The sequence below is a fragment of the Saccopteryx bilineata genome, chromosome 1 (genome assembly GCF_036850765.1).
Source record: "Saccopteryx bilineata isolate mSacBil1 chromosome 1, mSacBil1_pri_phased_curated, whole genome shotgun sequence".
NCBI lineage: Eukaryota > Metazoa > Chordata > Mammalia > Chiroptera > Emballonuridae > Saccopteryx > Saccopteryx bilineata.
Window position 1 is genome coordinate 101,934,679 of NC_089490.1, and position 19,883 is coordinate 101,954,561.

At 37.7% G+C, this 19,883-nt stretch overlaps 1 protein-coding gene and 1 pseudogene across 1 annotated transcript in view; both read right to left on the reverse strand.

The window, feature by feature from the left end:
* The window catches only part of BLTP3B (bridge-like lipid transfer protein family member 3B), a 131,808-nt gene that overhangs the window by 57,991 nt on the left and 53,934 nt on the right, over nt 1–19,883 (reverse strand). The window contains 9 exon segments of the mRNA XM_066262303.1: nt 141–323; nt 2,465–2,548; nt 7,948–8,128; nt 9,418–9,588; nt 10,822–10,962; nt 11,507–11,696; nt 15,169–15,260; nt 15,994–16,032; nt 17,981–18,143. Coding sequence (XP_066118400.1) covers nt 141–323; nt 2,465–2,548; nt 7,948–8,128; nt 9,418–9,588; nt 10,822–10,962; nt 11,507–11,696; nt 15,169–15,260; nt 15,994–16,032; nt 17,981–18,143 — 1,244 coding nt within the window.
* LOC136320990 (putative high mobility group protein B1-like 1) lies at nt 7,117–7,822 on the reverse strand (annotated as a pseudogene).

Genomic DNA, 19,883 nt, shown 5'->3' on the forward strand with positions numbered 1-19,883 from the left:
AACAAATGATGTTTCTCTCTCTCTCTCTAAATCAGTCAATAAATTTTTAAAAAACATAATACTTACAGAAAATATAAACACACACACACACACAAAATTAATATCAGAGGAATGCCACAATGTTGTTAAAAGTAAAATACCTGTTTGTGTTTGCTGGGGAGAGGCATGTGTTGGGGATTTAGGAGGTGAACCTACATTATGATCTTTTATAGCCTGTTTAAGCATTTCAACGTTGCACTCAAATTCATGTAACAACTCGTTGGCCCATCCATTTTTTGTCTTGGTTGCATCACTAAAATACATCCAATGATTGCAACTATCTCCTGTAAAATGAGTAACAAGAAATTGCATTGAAAAGTACACAATTTCTATTTATTCTATTATGCTTCTAATGAGATTTATTCATAATCTCAAGGGATTCTTCAATTTTCCAATAAATTTACAGCTTTCACTTACTGCATATTTTAATCTCCCTAGAAAACACAAGGTAAAAAAGAGGTCAAAAGGAAATAATCTGGGAGGGTTTCTACCTAGAACCAATCCTTAGTAAAACACCATGTAACATTTCAATTCAAAGCAGCACTGATAGTGAACCTTCACTGAATAATCAACCACCTGGCTATCTCCACTGGGCAGAGTCTCAGAGAATACCATCAAAGAAAAGTCTTTTCATCAAAGTTTTATTGTAAAGAGGCTAACAAAATATATACATAAAAATGATGAGGGCCTTGGCCGGTTGGCTCAGTGGTAGAGCGTAGTCCTGGCATGCGGAAGTCCCGGGTTCGATTCCCGGCCAGGGCACACAGGAGAAGCGCCCATCTGCTTCTCCACCCCTCCCCCTCTCCTTCCTCTCTGTCTCTCTCTTCCCCTCCTGCAGCCAGGACTCCACTGGAGCAAAGATGGCCCGGGCGCTGGGGATGGCTCTGTGGCCTCTGCCTCAGGGCTAGAATGGCTCTGGTTGCAACAGAGTGATGCCCCAGATGGGCAGAGCATCGCCCCCTGGTGGGCATGCCGGGTGGATCCCGGTCGGGTGCATGCAGAAGTCTGACTGACTGCCTCCCTGTTTCCAGCTTCAGAAAAATACAAAAAGAAAAAAAAATGATGAGGATTATTAAAAAAACTGAAGAAACTGATAAAAATTCTCAAGATAAATATCAGTCACAAAGATGTATCAGTATATAACTTTTTTGGAATAAAAATTTAAAAATCAGGACGATTAGGTTTCTCTGTAGCAACTAAGGAAAGAAATGTGTATACAAATGGGCTAAGAAAATAAAATTTACTTTATAACTAAGTTTTACCTCCCAATGTGATTCCTATACTTAAAAATATTTTAAGCATGTGTAAATTGGGTATAAGGTCAAATTACTTAATTTAGCCAGAAACATATATTCTTTTTTGTTATTATTATTTAGGGTGAAAAATCTATAAATATTTGATTATTAAGAAGCTATTAAGCCTGACCAGGCAGTGGCGCAGTGAGTAGAGCATCGGAGTAGATGCAGAGGACCCAGGTTTGAAACCCCAAGGTCACCAGCTTGAGCAAGAGCTCATTCAGCTTGAGTGTAGGGTCACTGGCTTGCGCATGGAATCACAGACATGATCCCATGGTCACTGGCTTGAGAGAAGCCCAAGGGCGCTGGCTCAAGGGGTCACTCACTCTGCTGTAGCCCTCTGGTCAAGGCACATATGAGAAAGCAATCATTGAACAACTAAAATGCCACAAGGAAGAATTGATGCTTCTCATCTCTCTCCTTTCCTATCTGTCCCTATCTGACTTTCTGTCTCTACTTAAAAAAAAAAAAGAAGCAACCTATTAAATCGTATTTATTGATAAAATTTAGAAAATCTAGAGAAGTTATTATTTCTAATAACCTACATACACTTCAATATAAAATGCATGGAGATTTTCTATGGCCATTACATTTTCCTTGGTAAGATACTACAGAGGCAAAACAACAAATACCAAATGCCTCGATCTCTTTCTGCTTTAAAAATTAAAGCCGGTTGGCTCAGTGGTAGAGCATCGGCCTGGCGTGCAGGAGTCCCGGGTTCGATTCCCGGCCAGGGCACACAGGAGAAGCGCCCATCTGCTTCTCCACCCTTCCCCCTCTCCTTCCTCTCTGTCTCTCTCTTTCCCTCCTGCAGCCAGGGCTCCATTGGAACAAAGTTTTCCCGGGCACTGAGGATGGCTCTGTGGCCTCTGCCTCAGGAGCTAGAATGGCTCTGACTGCCGCAGAGCGACACCCCAAGATGGGCAGAGCATCGCCCCCTGATGGGCATGCCGGGTGGATCCCGGTTGGGCACATGAGGGAGTCTGTCTGACTGCCTCCCCGTTTCCAGCTTCAGAAAAATACAAAAAAAAAAAAAAATTAAATTAAGACAAAATAAAATAAAATGAAATAAATTGGCTATATAATTTGAAAGCAAGATTTATGTCTTCTAAAGAAATGGTTATACATACCTGCTTTGTGGTAAGGATAATAATCTATAGTTAGCTTTGTAAAAGACAGTTGCATAGCCCCGCCAGTAATACGTCTATTTGACTCTGTGAAAAGAAAAAGATGGATTTGAAAAAGAAAAAAAAGTTATTAAGTAAACATCAGAAACACTTGATTTATCATACCTACAGACCAAGCAGTAATAACTGTCTGTTATCATGGATAATACATTAAGAATTTTAGGAAATGCACTTCAATCTAGTAAGTATTAAGCCCCTATCATTTGCAAGGTAAAAGGCTAAAAAATATAATACACATACAATAGCACAACTTTTATATTTACAGCCCTTAACCATATGTTCAAGCATTGTTTTAAATACTTTAGAAATATTTACTCATTGTTCTTCATAACTATCTTTTGAGATAGATACTATTATAATTATGCCTATTTTCTAGATCAGTGGTTGGCAAATCGCGGCTCGCGAGCCACATGCAGCTCAATCAGACTGAGAATGTTTTTAGCAAAGGCCAGTTTAGGAGTACCCTAATTAAGTTAATAACAATGTACATACTTATATAGTTTAAGTTTAAAAAATTTGGCTCTCAAAATAAACTTCAATCGTTGTACTGTTCATATTTGGCTCTGTTGACTAATGAGTTTGCCGACCACTATTCTAAATTTAAAAATCTGAGACACAAAAAAGTTAAATTAAGCCTGACCAGGTGGTGGCACAGTGGATAGAGCATCGGACTGGGATGCGGAAAGACCCAGGTACAAGACCTCCGAGGTAGCCAGCTTGAGCGCGGGCTCATCTGGCTTGAGCAAAAAGCTCACCAGCTTGGACCCAAGGTCGCTGGCTCCAGCAAGGGGTTACTCGGTCAGCTGAAGGCCCGCAGTCAAAGCACATAAGAGAAAGCAATCAATGAACAACTAAGAAGTCGCAATGCCCAACAAAAAACTAATGATTGATGCTTCTCATCTCTCTCCGTTTCTGTCTGTCTGTCCCTGTCTATCTCTGCCTCTGTAAAAAAAAAAAAAAAAGTTACATTAAATAGGCCAAGGTCAGACAGCCAGTAAGTGCAGAGTTGGTTCTGAACCTAGGAAATCTTTACCACTACACTATAGCAGCCTGCCTTTTACCAAAGAGGAAATTGGTCTGTTAGGTTGTATAAGTTATCCATGGTCACAGAACTAAATTCAGATTAGAAGTAGGTAAGTCAGTGTAACTTCAACATAAAAAATCAAACTTTAAAAGAGCATGGACAAATAAAATACAAATTAAGACATAGCTATATACACACTCTCTTCATTCATTTGTTAACTCTATCTCAACTAGCAGAATTTCTTTTAGAAAGAGAATAAAGGAGAAAAAAGGAAAAGAGAGAGGGCTGAGAGGGAGGAGGAAAGGGGGAGAAAGAAGAGGGGGAAGAGATGGAGAGAGGGAAAGGGAGAAGTAGGAAGAAAAAAAAAATGGAGAAGGAGGAAGAAAGGGAGAGGGAGGAAGGGAGAGAGAGGGAAGAAGTGAGAGAGAAGGAGGGAGAGAGAGGGAGGGAAGAACAAAGGGAGGAAGAGAGGGAATAAGGGAGGGAGAGGGAAGCAGGGAGGAAGGGGAGGGAGGAGGGAGAGGGAGAGAGGCAGAGGAAGAGGGGGGAGGAAGAGAGATAGAAGGGGAGAGAGAGTGAGGGAGACAGAGAGGGAGAGGGAGGGAGACAGGGAGAGAGGGGGAGGAAGAGAGGAGAGAAGGGAAGAGAAGGGAAGAGAAGGGGAGAGAGGGAGAGTGAGGGAGAGAAATAGTTGTTCCACTTATTTACACATTCATTGGTTGATTCTTATATGTACCCTGACCAGGGATCAAACCCAAAACTTTGGCATATTGGGATGAACTACTTGGCCAGGGCTTCAACTAGCAGAATTTCTAGTGCAGATCGACACCACTCATTTAATTTAAAATCTCTGGAGCCAAATGTTTTAGAATTCAGAACTTTTATATTTTATGAAAGTAATATGGTGTGTGTATATGTGTATATACACACACACACAACACTCCCAGCAGATTCTGAGGCAGCATTAATATAAAAACAGTAATTCTGCAGCAAAACTCATTTATATAAGTGGGTAAAATGAAGAAAATAAATAGCTATACGATTGTGTAGGTCAAGTTTTTCCAGCAAGTAAAATTTTTACAAACCTAAGAAGAAACATTTAAGAACTTTCTGGATTTTAAAATAGCAGAGAACTAATTACAGATCTGTACAATGATGGGGATGTGTTGGTGGGGAAGTTTTCTCTTAAATTCCCTCAGTTTATTCTCTGAGGGAATACATAAAGTGAGGAATGTAAAAGAGCTTAGAAAATACTTTTTTCTGTTCTTTTCTCGCTATTTTAACCTTGACCTTTCTTTTTGTTGTTTTGGTTTGTTTTGATTTAGATTTTTCCTTCCAAATCACTAAAACAAAAGATACCAACTATGCCAAATGACAGAAAGATGGACAAAAGAAGGACAAATATCCAAATTCCCAATCTTCCTCACCTTTCATGCCCCCCCTTTGATCTGGTAGCCTTACATGATGGTTAGATAATTTCTACTGCTCAGTACCCATGATCAGACTCAATATTCACTCTTTCAGCTTTAAAAATCCAGAGCAACAATTTTCATAGGTATTACTCTGATTCAGGTTTGAGAAACACAGGTCTGATATCTCCATTTAAAAAATATCCCAGCTTGCCTGACCACGTGGTGGCACAGTGGATAGAGTGTTGGAGAGGGATGCAGAAGACCCAAGTTCGAAACCCCGAGGTCACTGGCTTGAGCAAGGGGTCACTCGCTCTGCTGTAGCCCCCTGGTCAAGGCACATATGAGAAAGCAATCAATGAACAACTAAGGAGTGCAATGAAGAATTAATACTTCTCATTTCTCTCCCTCCCTGCCTGTCCCTATCTGTCCCTTTCTCTGTCAAAAAAAACCCCTCAGGCCCTGGCCGGTTGGCTCAGCGGTAGAGCATAGGCCTGGCATGCGGGGGAACCGGGTTCAATTCCCGGCCAGGGCACATAGGAGAAGCGCCCATTTGCTTCTCCACCCCCCCCCTCCTTCCTCTCTGTCTCTCTCTTCCCCTCCCGCAGCCAAGGCTCCATTGGAGCAAAGATGGCCCGGTCGCTGGGGATGGCTCCTTGGCCTCTGCCCCAGACGCTAGAGTGGCTCTGGTTTCCGCAGAGCGACGCCCCGGAGGGGCAGAACATCGCCCCCTGGTGGGCAGAGCATCGCCCCTGGTGGGCGTGCCGGGTGGATCCCGGTCGGGCGCATGCGGGAGTCTGTCTGACTGTCTCTCCCCGTTTCCAGCTTCAGAAAAAAAAATACAAAAAAAACCCCAAAAAACCCAGCTTGATTTTCATTCTCACCAAAGTTTGAGAACCAGCGTCCTAGAGAAAAGACTACCTGCTGAATCCTTTTAACACTTAGGGGCCAGGGACATTCTCTGACAGAAAAATGCCCCAGAATCATAATTAGGAAACCACAGATGTTCAAAGTGACCAAGGACAGCTTCCTGCTACCCCGCTACCTTTGTCCACTAAATAAGAAAAATAAGACAAAGGCTAAAAGGAAAGAAAAAATAATTGAAATTGAGCATCCTGCCCAAATTTTATAGTATTGGGAGAAGAAGACACAAGAAATGTTAAACAGCCACATAATTGTGTTTACATGCACATAGGGTCAGAAAAATATAAACCACTATGTTGGAAACACATGTGGAAATTATAAACTTTAGTATTGGCAATAATTTAATTTATGCAGAATTTCAAAATTATAAAAAAGTTAATTCAAGGACAATTATTTAATATTTCACTATTCTCCAAGGATGTCATCTGCTCAGTCTTTGATTTCTATAAGCCTAATTTTTTAGCATTGATAGATAACAAGTGGGCTGAAGTACTACTAAAGCAAAATAAAATTTCAAACCAATTTATAATATTTATTTTTTATTTATTTTTTTTTTTGTATTTTTCTAAAGCTGGAAACGGGAAGAGACAGACGCCCGCATGCGCTCGACCGGGATCCACCTGGCACGCCCACCAGGGGGCGATGCTCTGCCCACCAGGGGGCGATGCTCTGGCGACCAGAGCCACTCTAGCGCCTGGGGCAGAGGCCAAGGAGCCATCCCCAGCGCCCGGGCCATCTTTGCTCCAATGGAGCCTTGGCTGCGGGAGGGAAAGAGAGAGACAGAGAGGAAGGAGAGGGGGAGGGGTGGAGAAGCAGATGGACGCTTCTCCTGTGTGCCCTGGCCGGGAATCGAATCCGTGACTCCCACACGCCAGGCCGACGCTCTACCACTGAGCCAACCGGCCAGGGCCAATATTTATTTTTTAATAAAAAATTGTATTCACTTAGAAGTGTTGCAAATGTCCACAAAACAGCTGCAAGTTTTTTGTACAGAGGGGTATTCAGTTAACAGAACAATTATTTCATATAAGCTGCATCAGAGATAACTGCAGATAAAATAATTACCACCCACACATATAACTAATTTGCTCTGTGCACTAACAAGAACCTGCTTTAAATTTCCCTGCCAGTTCACAACCCCCTACTGTACCGGGCACGGTTAGTCTTCAGTGGCTACTGCAAATGCCACCAGGACAGGGCTATCTAAAGAGGGAAAAAACTGCGCTAGAATCAATTTATTACTCATCATTATTTTCATCTCCATCTTCTTCCTCCTGTTCCTCCTCTTCCTTTTTTCCCTGCCTTTTCAGCCTTGGCAAGTTTCTTTTTTTTTGCCACATCAGGCTGTCCATTAGCTTGGTAAGCAGCAATCCTTTTTGTATTTCTCCTCCTGCTTAGCCGCCTTCTTCCCATCGTGCTGTTTGCCATCTGCGCAGTGATTCCCTGTCTCTCCAGCTTCTTTGCAGCATCACCAAGGGATAGGCCAGGATGCCCTCCTTTGATTTTTTTGGGCACTACTCAGAACAAACCAAGAAAAAGACCAAGGAGGCGCCTTGGGTGCACTGGGATCTTCCTTTGTTCCCCTTTAGGAGGGACGCTAAGTTTTTATTTCTCTTTCACAATGGGTTTGTCTGCCTTTGCCATGTCTTCAAATTTTCCTTTCTCTTTAGCAGACATGGCCTTCCAACTCTCTGAGCACTTAGCAAACTCAGAGAAGTTGACTGAAGCATCTCGAAGCTTCTGCTTGTGCTCCTCTCAGCAAGTATGCACAAAGAAAGCATGTGAGGCTATGGTGCCTTTCAGCTTCTTAGGGTCTCCTTGTCCAGGTGTAGTTACTGTTCCTCAGTGAGCACAGTCGCCCAATGCCCATCTGGCTTGTACTTGCCCTGGTACTGTATCTGTGGAGCTCAATGTACTGAGATCTATGTCTATTATACCTTTCATGCATGTATCATTTATGAATGATAAAATTATGATGTTATTGTATAGTACATACTATAGGATTATGTAAAATATCAGTTTTATAGTAAATTGTGGAAAAAAAGTTTAAAATAAACAGCTTTAATTACCTTTTTCTTTAGCATGAATATCATCACATATGTGTAGATCTAGATGAGAAATCACTAAATGATGAGAAGTTTCTTTAACATTAAAGTCATTAAATAGTTTCACAATTGCGTCATTTAGATCAGGAGCATTTGAAGTCTGTGGTGTCTTTGCTTGCTGTGTTGATGGAGCTACTGCAGAGCTCTAAAAGATTCAAAAGTGCCTTATCACTGCAAGTTCAATATTTGAAATTCCCCACACAAGAAAACTGAAATATTTTTAGGAATAAAGTGATAAAAAATAAGCTAATACATTTACTTTTGTATCAATAACTCAGTTTTCCTAAATTATTTTCTGAATTATATAGGAACAAAACAAATCCAACACTCTATCCACTGAACCAACTGGCCAGGGCCATGCTGTTTCTTCTTTAAAACCATTACCAGAGGTTCAAGTCCACCACTCTCCTAAGACTGGCAATCTCTCTCTTTTTCAGTCCATTCTCTGTAATACCACCTTGTCACACTTGATTGTTCTTTCCTATTTAAAAATTCCCATTGGCTTCCACATGCCCATAAGTAAAAGTAGATTCTTTAATATATAATGCACTTTAAATTTAGTCACCATATATTTCTGCTTAAATTTAGGCTTCCTGCTCAGGAAAACTATTCTGTGCTAGAGTCCAGTGTTCTGTTCATTGACTTTTTAAAATTAGGTTCCCCAGAGAATTATGAGGATATCTCATTGAATAAATATTACTTACTGGTAGAACAATACAGCGTTTACCCAGTTTTTATTCTAATTTTAAAATTATTCTTAACTTCCTGAAGAGATATTTGCAATATCAAACATTTTTATGTTGCCCCGGCTGGATGGCTCAGTACTCGAGTGTTGTCCCCACGTGTGGATGTCCCGGGTTTGAATTCCCAGTCAAGGCACACAGGAAAAGCGTCCATCTGCTTCTCCACCCCTCCCCCTCTCCTTCCTCTCTGTCTCTCTCTTCCCCTCTCGCAGCCAAGGCTCCAATGGAGCAAAGTTGGCCCGGTGCTGAGGATGGCTCCACGACCTCTCCCTCAGGTATTAGAACAGCTCAGGTAGCAATGAAGCAACGCCCCAGATGGGCAGAGTGTTGCCCCTTAGTAGGCATGCTGGTGGATCTGGTTGGGCGCATGCGGGTGTCTGTCTCTCTGCTTTCTCGCTTCTTCAGTAAAATACCAAAAAAAAAATTAAAAAAGAAAAAAAAGTATGCCATTATTAATTCTCTAGAGTCTAATATAGGCCTCCAAACAAAATAATCACTACACAAATAGAAATAAAATTAATGTTTTCATATGGGTATCAAGTATATAATATTATATAGTAAGGCGTATAAGAAGATTCTTAGACTCAAGAGTATTAAAATCTATTTTACATAAAGTAAACAACTACCTGTTCTGATTTTTAAACCATTTACATATAATAGGTATTTTCCCCCTGTTAACTTAGTAGCATACCTGTGTAGGTTCAGAAGCCATGCTCTTCCTTTGTTCTGTTGATTTTTCTATTGCTTCACTAAGAGATTTTGCATATTGTACCATAGCTTTCAACTGAGAATCCGTTAAAACCCATAATAAGTCATCCAATATTAGAATTAACTTTGTTGCAATAACATTGCAGTCCTTTAACTGTCAAAAAAAATTGAAAAAATTAAGCCAAGAAATAAAGCTTAAAATGTACTTATATTTAAAATTTTTCATTTTTGAATGGCATTAAATATGAATCCTTCATTCAGTCACCAAATATTTACTGAGTTCCAAAAGTATGGAAAGAATATCTCCTAGTATTGGCAAGAGTGGTAAAAAAAAAAAAAAGGACAAATTCCTGTACCTAAACAGGTAAAGGTTATAATAGGTACAAGTACTTATATAATTTTGCATTTATAGCTAATAAATCATTTGTTAATAAATGTTACTTCAACAAATACTAGTAGAAAAAGTAGCATTAAATTAAAAACTAGAATGCTATTTTAACCACATATTCTAAAAATATATTTTTCAATTATAATTTAGTATAGTAGTTTGTATCAAGTGACACGAAACATGTTTTTGAGATTATAAGCCATGGTTAAAATAAGTCATAACTCTATCATTAAATTACATCACAATCCATAGTGGACTCTCAACTCTGACAACCTTAAGTAAATATCTTTCTATTTATCTTAATTACCAGTTGTCTTAATAACCTTCTAAACCTAATAGTTTCAGTTACCCATACCTGAGCAATTCAACAGGACAAATAAAATTATAAAACTGTTAATGTTCAACAGATATCTGGCAACTCAGAAATCTACTCAATCATAAAAAATAAAAATCTAAATATTAGCCTGACCACGCGGTGGTGCAGTGGATAGAGCGCTGCACTGGGATGCGGAGGACCCAGGTTCGAGACCCCGAGGTCGCTGGCTTGAGCGCGGACTCATCTGGTTTGAGCAAAGCTCACCAGATTGGACCCAGGGTTGCTGGCTTGAGCAAGGGGTTACTTGGTCTGCTGTTGGCCCCACGGTCAGGGCACGTATGAGAGAGTAATCAATGAACAACTAAGATGTCGTAACGAAAAACTAATGATTGATGCTTCTCATCTCTCTCCATTCCTGTCTGTCTGTCCCTATGTATAGCTCTCTCTGACTCTCTCTCTGTCTCTGTAAAAAATAAAAATAAAATTAAAAAAAATCTAAATATTAAATCTAGAAGGCTGAAAAAATGTTATCACAGTAAGTTTCTTCAAATATTATATAAGGCACTATATTTCCTTTCATTTCGCATTGTTTACTATACCAATATTTCACTTAAAATTATTTTAAATCTCCTGTTAATTCCAATAGTTATCAAATGAATCAAAAAGGAAATCTGTTAACTTACTCTTCTTTTAAGTGTGACTCTGATTTTTGATTGGTTGGTTATTAATCGAACAGGAGCACACATAATTTCAAGATGTGAACTTTGGGTAGCATCTGCCTCTATTCGAATCATCTGCCAATTTATTTCTTTAAATGTCAAAACCTAAAGAGAAGATAGAGATCATGCAGAACAGAATAAGAAAAATGTAGATTAAAAAGAAAAAAAATAGAAATGTACCTCTTCACTAATTTTCATATGACTTTTTAGATATAGTCACTATGATTGTATTTTTTGAAACTGTACACTTCCAACAAATTCAGTAGCACACCTTCATAATTTTATTCATCACCTGTAAAGCTGTTAATACTTTTATTCTCAGTAATTTAATTTTAATATAGAGTACAAAAAGCATTTGAATCATATAACCAAGAATTTAAATGACATATTTTAATTTTGTAAATGTAAAAGTCAGTTCCTAGTAGCAATGAAGTTAAAATAGAACTTAACCCTGTAAGTTGAAATATTTATTGCAATAAACATTAAAATATGTAATTCAATGATTAAGGGGAAAACAGAGAAAAGTGTGATTAAAAGACAAAAGTAAATCTAGTAGTATATGAATCTAGGTAACAAAGTAATTATTTTAAACATCCTCTTTTATTTATCAGTGACTAAAATTGTTGAAAAAAAAGAACAAACTCTTTACCTCGCCTCTCTGTGGATCTTGAATACGAGTAAACCTTAAATCTCCGTGTTCCCAGTTTGCGTTTACACTATAGATCCGTAGCTGGGAAAGTTCAAAGGATGCATTGAAGGCTTTTGCTCCAATGCGAATAACAATGGAATTTACAGAAACAGTAATTCCCTCAACTACTTTTTCAGCAAAGCCATATTCACTGTAAAAGGGAAGTAAAACAAAATATAATGTGCTAATACCAAGAAAATCATTAAAAGAAAAAAGTTATCTGTTAATATTGTCACACAAAGTACACAAACTACCACATTATTCATTTTGGTTTAAGAAAACCAAATTGTTGTTAAAACAATAGTCTAACCTGGTTACATTAAGTTATAAAAATGCTCTTCTCAAAATGATAAGATTTTTAAAATTAGAGGTGATTTCCTAAATTAAATTATTATGATCAGTATCTCAAAAAGCATTAGTCCAGACAACTATAATATATAACATCTATAATATGAATAAGAAAGCTAAATTCTTGACACAAAAAAGGATAAGAGACTACAGCTGGAATATAACCTCATAATTTAGGAATAACTTTAGAAAAAAAAGTTCACATTCTCTAATTCAATTCAGCAAATACTGAGCCATCTATGATGTGAACGCTGGGACATAGGACTCCTACGTTACTTGGGGAGGAAAAAATTTCCTAGCAACTGAAACATAAGGGAATCTGTAAAAAGAAATTGCATATAACTAGGGAGAAATATATCCAGAAAAAAAGGATGAACTTCCATGGGGACAGATGGAAGGGAAATCCTGGAACAGGGAAAAGCATGAGCAAAGGCACAGATAGGAAAGCAAGGCTGTGTTTTGAGAATTATGAGTAAGTAGTACAGCGTAAGTGGAATATAGATTATCAATATATTTTGGCAGGTGGGGTGGTAAAAATTTGCCCAAAAGTCACATCACTTCAATTATCATCAATTTGACCATTACTTTTCTTCTATGTCTCTATCCAGAACTCTCACTAGAACTTCAGACTGTAAAATTCAAATGCCGATCACAGCTCCACAAGGCTTGCTCTCACACATTTCAAAACCAACATGTATAAAAGTGAACCCATCATCTTTATGGACCATGTACATACCTCCACCATACTTGCTGCTATGCTTTTTGATTTATTACTTTAATGTGTAAGTAAATCACCTAGCCTTTCTAAGCTTTATCTGACTTATCTTTTAAATCAGGCAATACTTTGTAGGTTTATCTGTGGATTACATGAAATAATGTCCATCTGTTGACTCATGATACTTCATAAAATTAACTATTATTTATACTATTAACAGTAGTACATTAATACCATTGAAAGTCTATAAACCTCAGTTTCCTCACTTGTATTGTAAGTGAAAATAATATCTATTTCAAAGGGTTGCTACAGTCCTTCAGTGAAAGATAATATAGGTAGTAATTTATACAGTCCTTGTCTTGCTTGCCTGAGGTAGTTTTGTTATTTAAAAAAAACAAAAGAGAGATAGCCATCTATCTTGGGTTTACAAAACTGAGAACCCAAGAGTAAGAACTCATCAGCATCCTAGGAAAGAGCTGCTTTGATCATAAGGACAAATATTGGTCACTTAGAAATATTCCTGGAGTTGCAAAGAATATTTCTATAATAATTATATGGGAATACTCTTCCAAATATCCAACCCCAGATGTTCTAATAAACGCACATTAAAAAGTGTTACAATTGTATTAGAGGATTTACCATCAAAAAGGTGATGCCTATGTTAATGACTAAGACTACATGTTTATGGTTATGTCTTTCATTATAAATTAAAAAGGCAAAATTCCAGTTTACAAGTTTCTTCTAAGCCTATTTATTATTAGTTTTTCTCTATTTAAAAGAAATCTCTTAGAAACAAAATCAAATAAATCAGTGGTTCCCTAAGTTGCATGACTATGAAGAATTGTTAAAAAATACATATTCATGTTCTCAACAACCATTACAGAGCTAATAAATCTTAATTTCAAAAGAAGCCTAGCCTGACCGGTGGTGGCACAGTGGACAAAGCATCAATCTGGAACACTGAGGTCCCCAGTTCCAATCATCAAGGTCGCTCACTGGCTGTGAGTGCAGCTTGTCAACATGGAGTCTCTGTCTTGAGGGGAACTGTGTATGGGATCCCAAAGCTCGCCATCAGCTTGAGCCTAGAGGTAGCTGGCTTGAGCAAGGGGACACTGGCTCGTCCCCAGTCAACTAAAGTGAAAGCAACTACAAGTTGATGCTTTTCACCCTCTCTTTCCTTTCCTGTCTCTCTTAACAACAAATAAACAAACAAATAAATGAATAAATAAATAAATAAATAAATACTCTGCAGACTTAGTAAACACCCTAAGTTACAATCAGGCAAGTCTGGAAAACATGGAAACAGATGAACCATACTGCCATGCATTAAAATATAAGGGCTGTTATTATTAATTACAAAGTCAAATTATGAAGTTTATTGATACTATAAAAAGTGAATTAGGAAAGAACACTATCAACTGCACTCAGCTCATATTGAAAAAATACCTAATTTCTGCCATATCTAATTAAAATCTTTCATTAATAAAAATTTTCCTGATCTTTAACTCTTTCAATAACCTTATAAAGATTTCTACTTTATTTTTCTGACTCGTCAATTTAATGACCAACTGCTCCAATCTACTCTATCAAACCTGAAAACACAATTTAAATTTAAAATCTTCAATTGTTGAGCACTGCATAAATGACAAAGAAGTTAATATAAAGTTCTTTTCCCAATCACTATTACCTGCAGTGCAAATATAAATAGCACATCTGATAGAATACACTAATATAACGGTGGTCAACCTTGGTGAAAAAGAATGTTGCATGTACATGTATAACGTGTGTGTATGTGTATGAGCATGTTTCATCCTCAAGAGTTTTATCACTGGCTTTGCTCTGCAAGTAGAATATTATAACGTCAGGGCTGCTAATCTGTACAACTTGAAGGAGGCACCAATCACATTAATATCTATGTGAATATTTAAGATAAATAGTTTGCACAATACAAAATAGTGCAGAAATCCACCTTGAGGAAATAATGTATAATTTAAGACCTAAACACACTGTTTGCAAAAATAAATAGGCATTTTTTAAAAGATCTATATTTTAAGAACTATTCTAACTTTTCAAGAAGGCTCTATGAAGTGGGCCTCATGCTTCTACTTTATTAGCATCTGATTTTAGCTATTAAAATTAAATTGTAAGCATTCTTTAATGAATTCGAGTAATTCAAAAGGTCTATAATTTTTGTAGGCACCAATTTAACTCTTTAGAGTCATAAAAATTCCACTGATGCATAAAATAAATGTGCACATCTGATTTATAGAATGCCTAAGCTCTTCTGCTTTCATTTTCTGCTATTGCTCTGCCTTTGGTTGATCATTACTACTTAAATATCACAAAAAGCAAGATGAATAAAAGAGGCTAAAAATCAATTCTGCTACTTTTGTAACATATACTAAAACTGTAAAACATTTGATGGGAGAGGTGATTGAAACAGAGACAGTTTAAGGTTAGTGGACTTTATGTTCTATTACTGCAGATAACAGAGATGACTACAGGAATACAGATTAATGGAAATAACTGACAGTCATACAGATGAATGGAAATAGCTTACCTTTGTCCTGAAGCAGTTGCAATTGGTGAGGGGCCATTAGGGTTTCGTGGTTCTTCACAAGTACTCATTTCCATTATTACTTTATCTAGGGACTAATAAAAATGCATAAAAAATTTAAATAATATTTTATGTATACCATAAAAATATCATATTAAGACTACATTTTCTTTTCTTTTTTTTTCTTCTAAACAGAGTCTAGAGTTGGCTTTGAGTGACCACTGGTTATTTTCTTGATACTAACAAGCCGTTGATGGAGAAGTTCATCTTTTTTTTTTTAATTTTTATTTTATTTATTCATTTTAGAGAGGAGAGAAAGGGGGAGAGGGGGGGGAAGAGAGAGAGAGAGAGAGAGAGGGAGAGGGAGAGACAGGAGAGAGAGATAGGGGGGAGGAGCTAGAAGCATCAACTCCCATATGTGTCTTGACCAGGCAAGCCCAGGGTTTTGAACCGGCAACCTCAGCATTTCCAGGTCGATGCTTTATCCACTGTGCCACCACAGGTCAGGCAAGACTACATTTTCTTTCATTTATTTATGAGCAAAGTAAACAGTAAGTGAGCAGTCATTTTAAATGTCCCTCTAAAGGCCTAAAAAGACAAACATCAGAACAAAAAACAATGTGCTCAGTCCTTTCTCAAGGCACTTACTATCTGGTGGAGTAATTGAATATATTATACTGTGAGAGAAAAACTATACGATGTAGCCATATACTTCTGAGATCATCAGATTTTATAGAGTGCAATTTCCAATTACAAAATTCATTAATATTAAAATAATAGTTAGATCATATGCTTATATAAATGTTTCTGAGGCAATTTAGAACTTACCAAACAGATGGGATGTGTTTTCAGTTTTGTCCATGGGATCTGGGGAAAATAATATGTTTCTTTAAAATGAATCAGTAAAAAAATATAAAATAGTAACCAACACAGTTTCTTTTGTAACATAGTGGTAGACACACCAAATTGTATCAGATGACATTTTTCTTAAATTGCAAAATAATAAAATGAGTAATTCATTATCCTCTTAAAATTAGATGTGCCTACATTATATAAAAGACTAACCATATTTTCTTAGTCATCTTTTAAAAAAAAAATTTCAGGTTGTCTTCAATATCTTTCTTTCCCAGTCCTTAATTAAAATACATTGGCTATGACTTCCCAGCAAAGCATAATCAGTGTTTTGTTTAACAATTTTTTATATTCTAGAATTCTGACCACTTTTTTTGTATATATTCAAAACAAATATAAAAGTGAGGACATTGTTGTGAAATGCAGGCAATTTCAAATAAATAATATTCAAACATAACCTTCGTTAAAATATCATGTCTTTGTAGATATTTGGGTTTATGGAGGATAGAATAAAAAATTAAGAGATAATTATTCCATAATCTTTACTTTGGTGCCCAATTTTAATTTTATGCAACAAATTAGCATTCAATCTTTCTACTGAAAAGACTATCAAACTAAGCCTAGTCTTGAATAGCAAGAGGTGATATGACATGATTAGTGTCAAGGCAAGCAGGAATAAGTTTTTAGTAGTAATAATAATAAAAGAAAATTTAAAATCCTCACAATAAGAAACAAATGAGAAAAGGGGATAAAACTTCAAATAAAAGTATAACATACAGAATAACTTACCAATCCTCATGTCTTCATTTAAAATCAAGTTTACTTATCACAAACTTAAATTGTCACATTTGACAACAAATTTTATTAAAAATCTTGAATATATGCCAAATTTAACCAATTATTTTATCAATAAACTACTAATAATTGTTTTTTGGGGTTTTTTTGAGAGAGCGAGACAGACACAAGACAGTCAAGACAGACAGGAAGGGAGATGAGACACATCAATTCTTCACTGAGGCACCTTTGCTGTTCATTGGTTGCTTTCTCATATGTGTCCTGATGGGGGGGCCTCCAGCTGAGCCAGTGAGCCCTTGTTCAAACCAGCGACCTTGGGTTCAAACCAGCGACCTTGGGTTCAAGCCAGCGACCTTGGACTTCAAACCAGTGCCATGGGGTCATGTCTATGATCCCATGCTCAAGCCAGTGATCCTGTGCTCAAGCTGTTAAGCTCACACTCAAGTTGGCAAACTTGGGGTTTTGAACTTGGGTCCTCAGTGTCCCTGGCCGATGCTCTATCCACTGTGCCACTGCCTGGATAGGCAACTATTAATAATCTTATTTGAATGTTAATAACATTCAGTATTTAACAAGTTAAAATATATATATTAATAATTAGTATATTAGTATATGACTAAATCCATAGGCATATGTTCATGTAATAATTTATACAAAGGTATTTTCCTTTTAAAACTATGTTAATAAAAATGCTTCTTTACAGAATTATCTAAAACAAAATATTTATTTTAAAAGATAGGGATGACCCTGGCCGGTTGGCTCAGTGGTAGAGCATCGGCCTGGCGTGCAGGAGTCCCAGGTTTGATTCCCGGCCAGGGCACACAGGAGAGGCGCCCATCTGCTTCTCCACCCCTCCCTTCTCCTTCCTATCTCTTTCTTCCCCTCCCTCAGCCGAGGCTCCATTGGAGCAAAGTTGGCCCGGGCACTGAGGATGGCTCTGTGGCCTCTGCCTCAGGCACTAGAATGGCTCTGGTCGCAACAGAGCGATGTCCCAGATGGGAGAGCATCGCCCCCTGGTGGGCATGCCGGGTGGATCCCAGTCAGGCGCATGCAGGAGTCTGTCTGACTGCCTCCTTGTTTCCAACTTCAGAGAAATAAAAAAAAAAAAAAAAAGGGATGAAATTAAAAAATAAAAACAAAATAATTTTCACAGATGTCAAAGACTCACCCTAATTGATGCTTTATTACAAAAAACTTTGTTGATAGCAAGCCATGTTGGCAAATCCAACATATTCTGGAGCACCTCCTCATCCAACTCCAGATTCTTCAGTTCACCTTCTCCTTTAAGTGTACTTAGATTTATCTTGTCAGGAGATAAGTTTTTGGTAAATCTGAAAGAGAATATATATTGACATTTATTTTAGTGTCAGTTACAGTAGTCAGTCTTACAAATACACAGAGCATTAAAAATGTAATAGCAGCACTAAGAAACCCAAAACCACAGTGTCAGGCTCTACTTTAATCCATGTTTTCCAATATGGTTTTATTTGTTGTTTTAATCTCTCTTGTCCATAGCTCTCTTACAAAAAGTCTGCAGTGTTCTTGTCATTTATTTGAATATCATATTCCTATATGTAATCAAGCTCTGGTTCTCACTGCCTTGCAAATTTATGAATATTTATTGAGTATGCACTATTTTCCAAGCACTATGAAAGGCAGTACATATCACATTTTATTTACTTTGCTAGACTATAAAACAGAAAGGGATAATCCTATTCTACTAACTAACCTCAAGGAAAGTACAAGAAAAAAAAGAGGGGTAGGGGGACCCATTAGAAGTAGCAGCAGCAGTAATCACTGCCATTCATCATCCCATGAATAATAATAGACAATAGCTATCCTTTTTTAAACAATGTATTTAGGCCCTGGCAAGTTGGCTCAGCAGTAGAGCGTCGGCCTGGTGTGCGGGGGACCCGGGTTCGATTCCCGGCCAGGGCACATAGGAGAAGCGCCCATTTGCTTCTCCACCCCCCCCCTCCTTCCTCTCTGTCTCTCTCTTCCCCTCCTGCAGCCAAGGCTCCATTGGAGCAAAGATGGCCCGGGCGGTGGGGATGGCTCCTTGGCCTCTGCCCCAGGCGCTAGAGTGGCTCTGGTTTCCGCAGAGCAACGCCCCGGAGGGGCAGAGCATCGCCCCCTGGTGGGCCGAGCATTGTCCCTGGTGGGCGTGCCAGGTGGATCCCGGTCGGGCACATGTGGGAGTCTGTCTGACTGTCTCTCCCCGTTACCAGCTTCAGAAAAATACAAAAAAATAAAAAAAGTAAAAAATAAATGTATTTAAGAATTCTTTATTTATTCTTTATTAAGAATTCTTTACAGTTGACATATACTATTATACTTGTTTCAGGTGTACAATCCAGTAGACATTTATATAAATTATGAAGTGATCACCTTGATTATTCTAGTATCCATCTGACACCATACATAGTACTTAATACCCATCCCCCGACACCATCTCCTCTGGCAACCATCAACATACACTCTGTTTCTATGAGTCTGTTTCTGTTCTGCTTGTTCTTTTATTTTGTTCCTGTGGCATTTGTCTTTGTCTGATTTATTTCACTTAGTACAATATCCTCTAGGTATCTCCTGTTTCTGCAGATGGCAAGAGTGCACTCTTTTTTATGGCTCGGTCATATTCCACTGAAATGAACATATAGATGCATATGTCTTTTCAATGAAGTGTTTTGGGTTTCTTCAGATAAATACCCAGAAGTGGAATTGCTGGGTCCTTCTCTGTCTCTTGTTTTATCTATTTTGTCTAGTATAACTATTGCTAACCCAGCTTTTTTGTTTTGTTCTGTTTCCATTTTCATGAAATATCTTTTCCATCACTTTACTTTCAATCTGTGTGTGTATTTCAATCTGAACTGAGCCATTTTTAAATATTGTTTTCTCATCCATTCTTAGCCCCTATGTGTCTTTTCATTGGAACATTTAATCCACTTAAAGTAACTATTGATAGATATGCATTTATTGCCATTTTATTACCCATATTTTGATCTTATTTTTTTCCTTCTTATAAAGAAGATCCTTTAACATTTTTTTCTTTTTAATTAATTTTAATGGGGTGA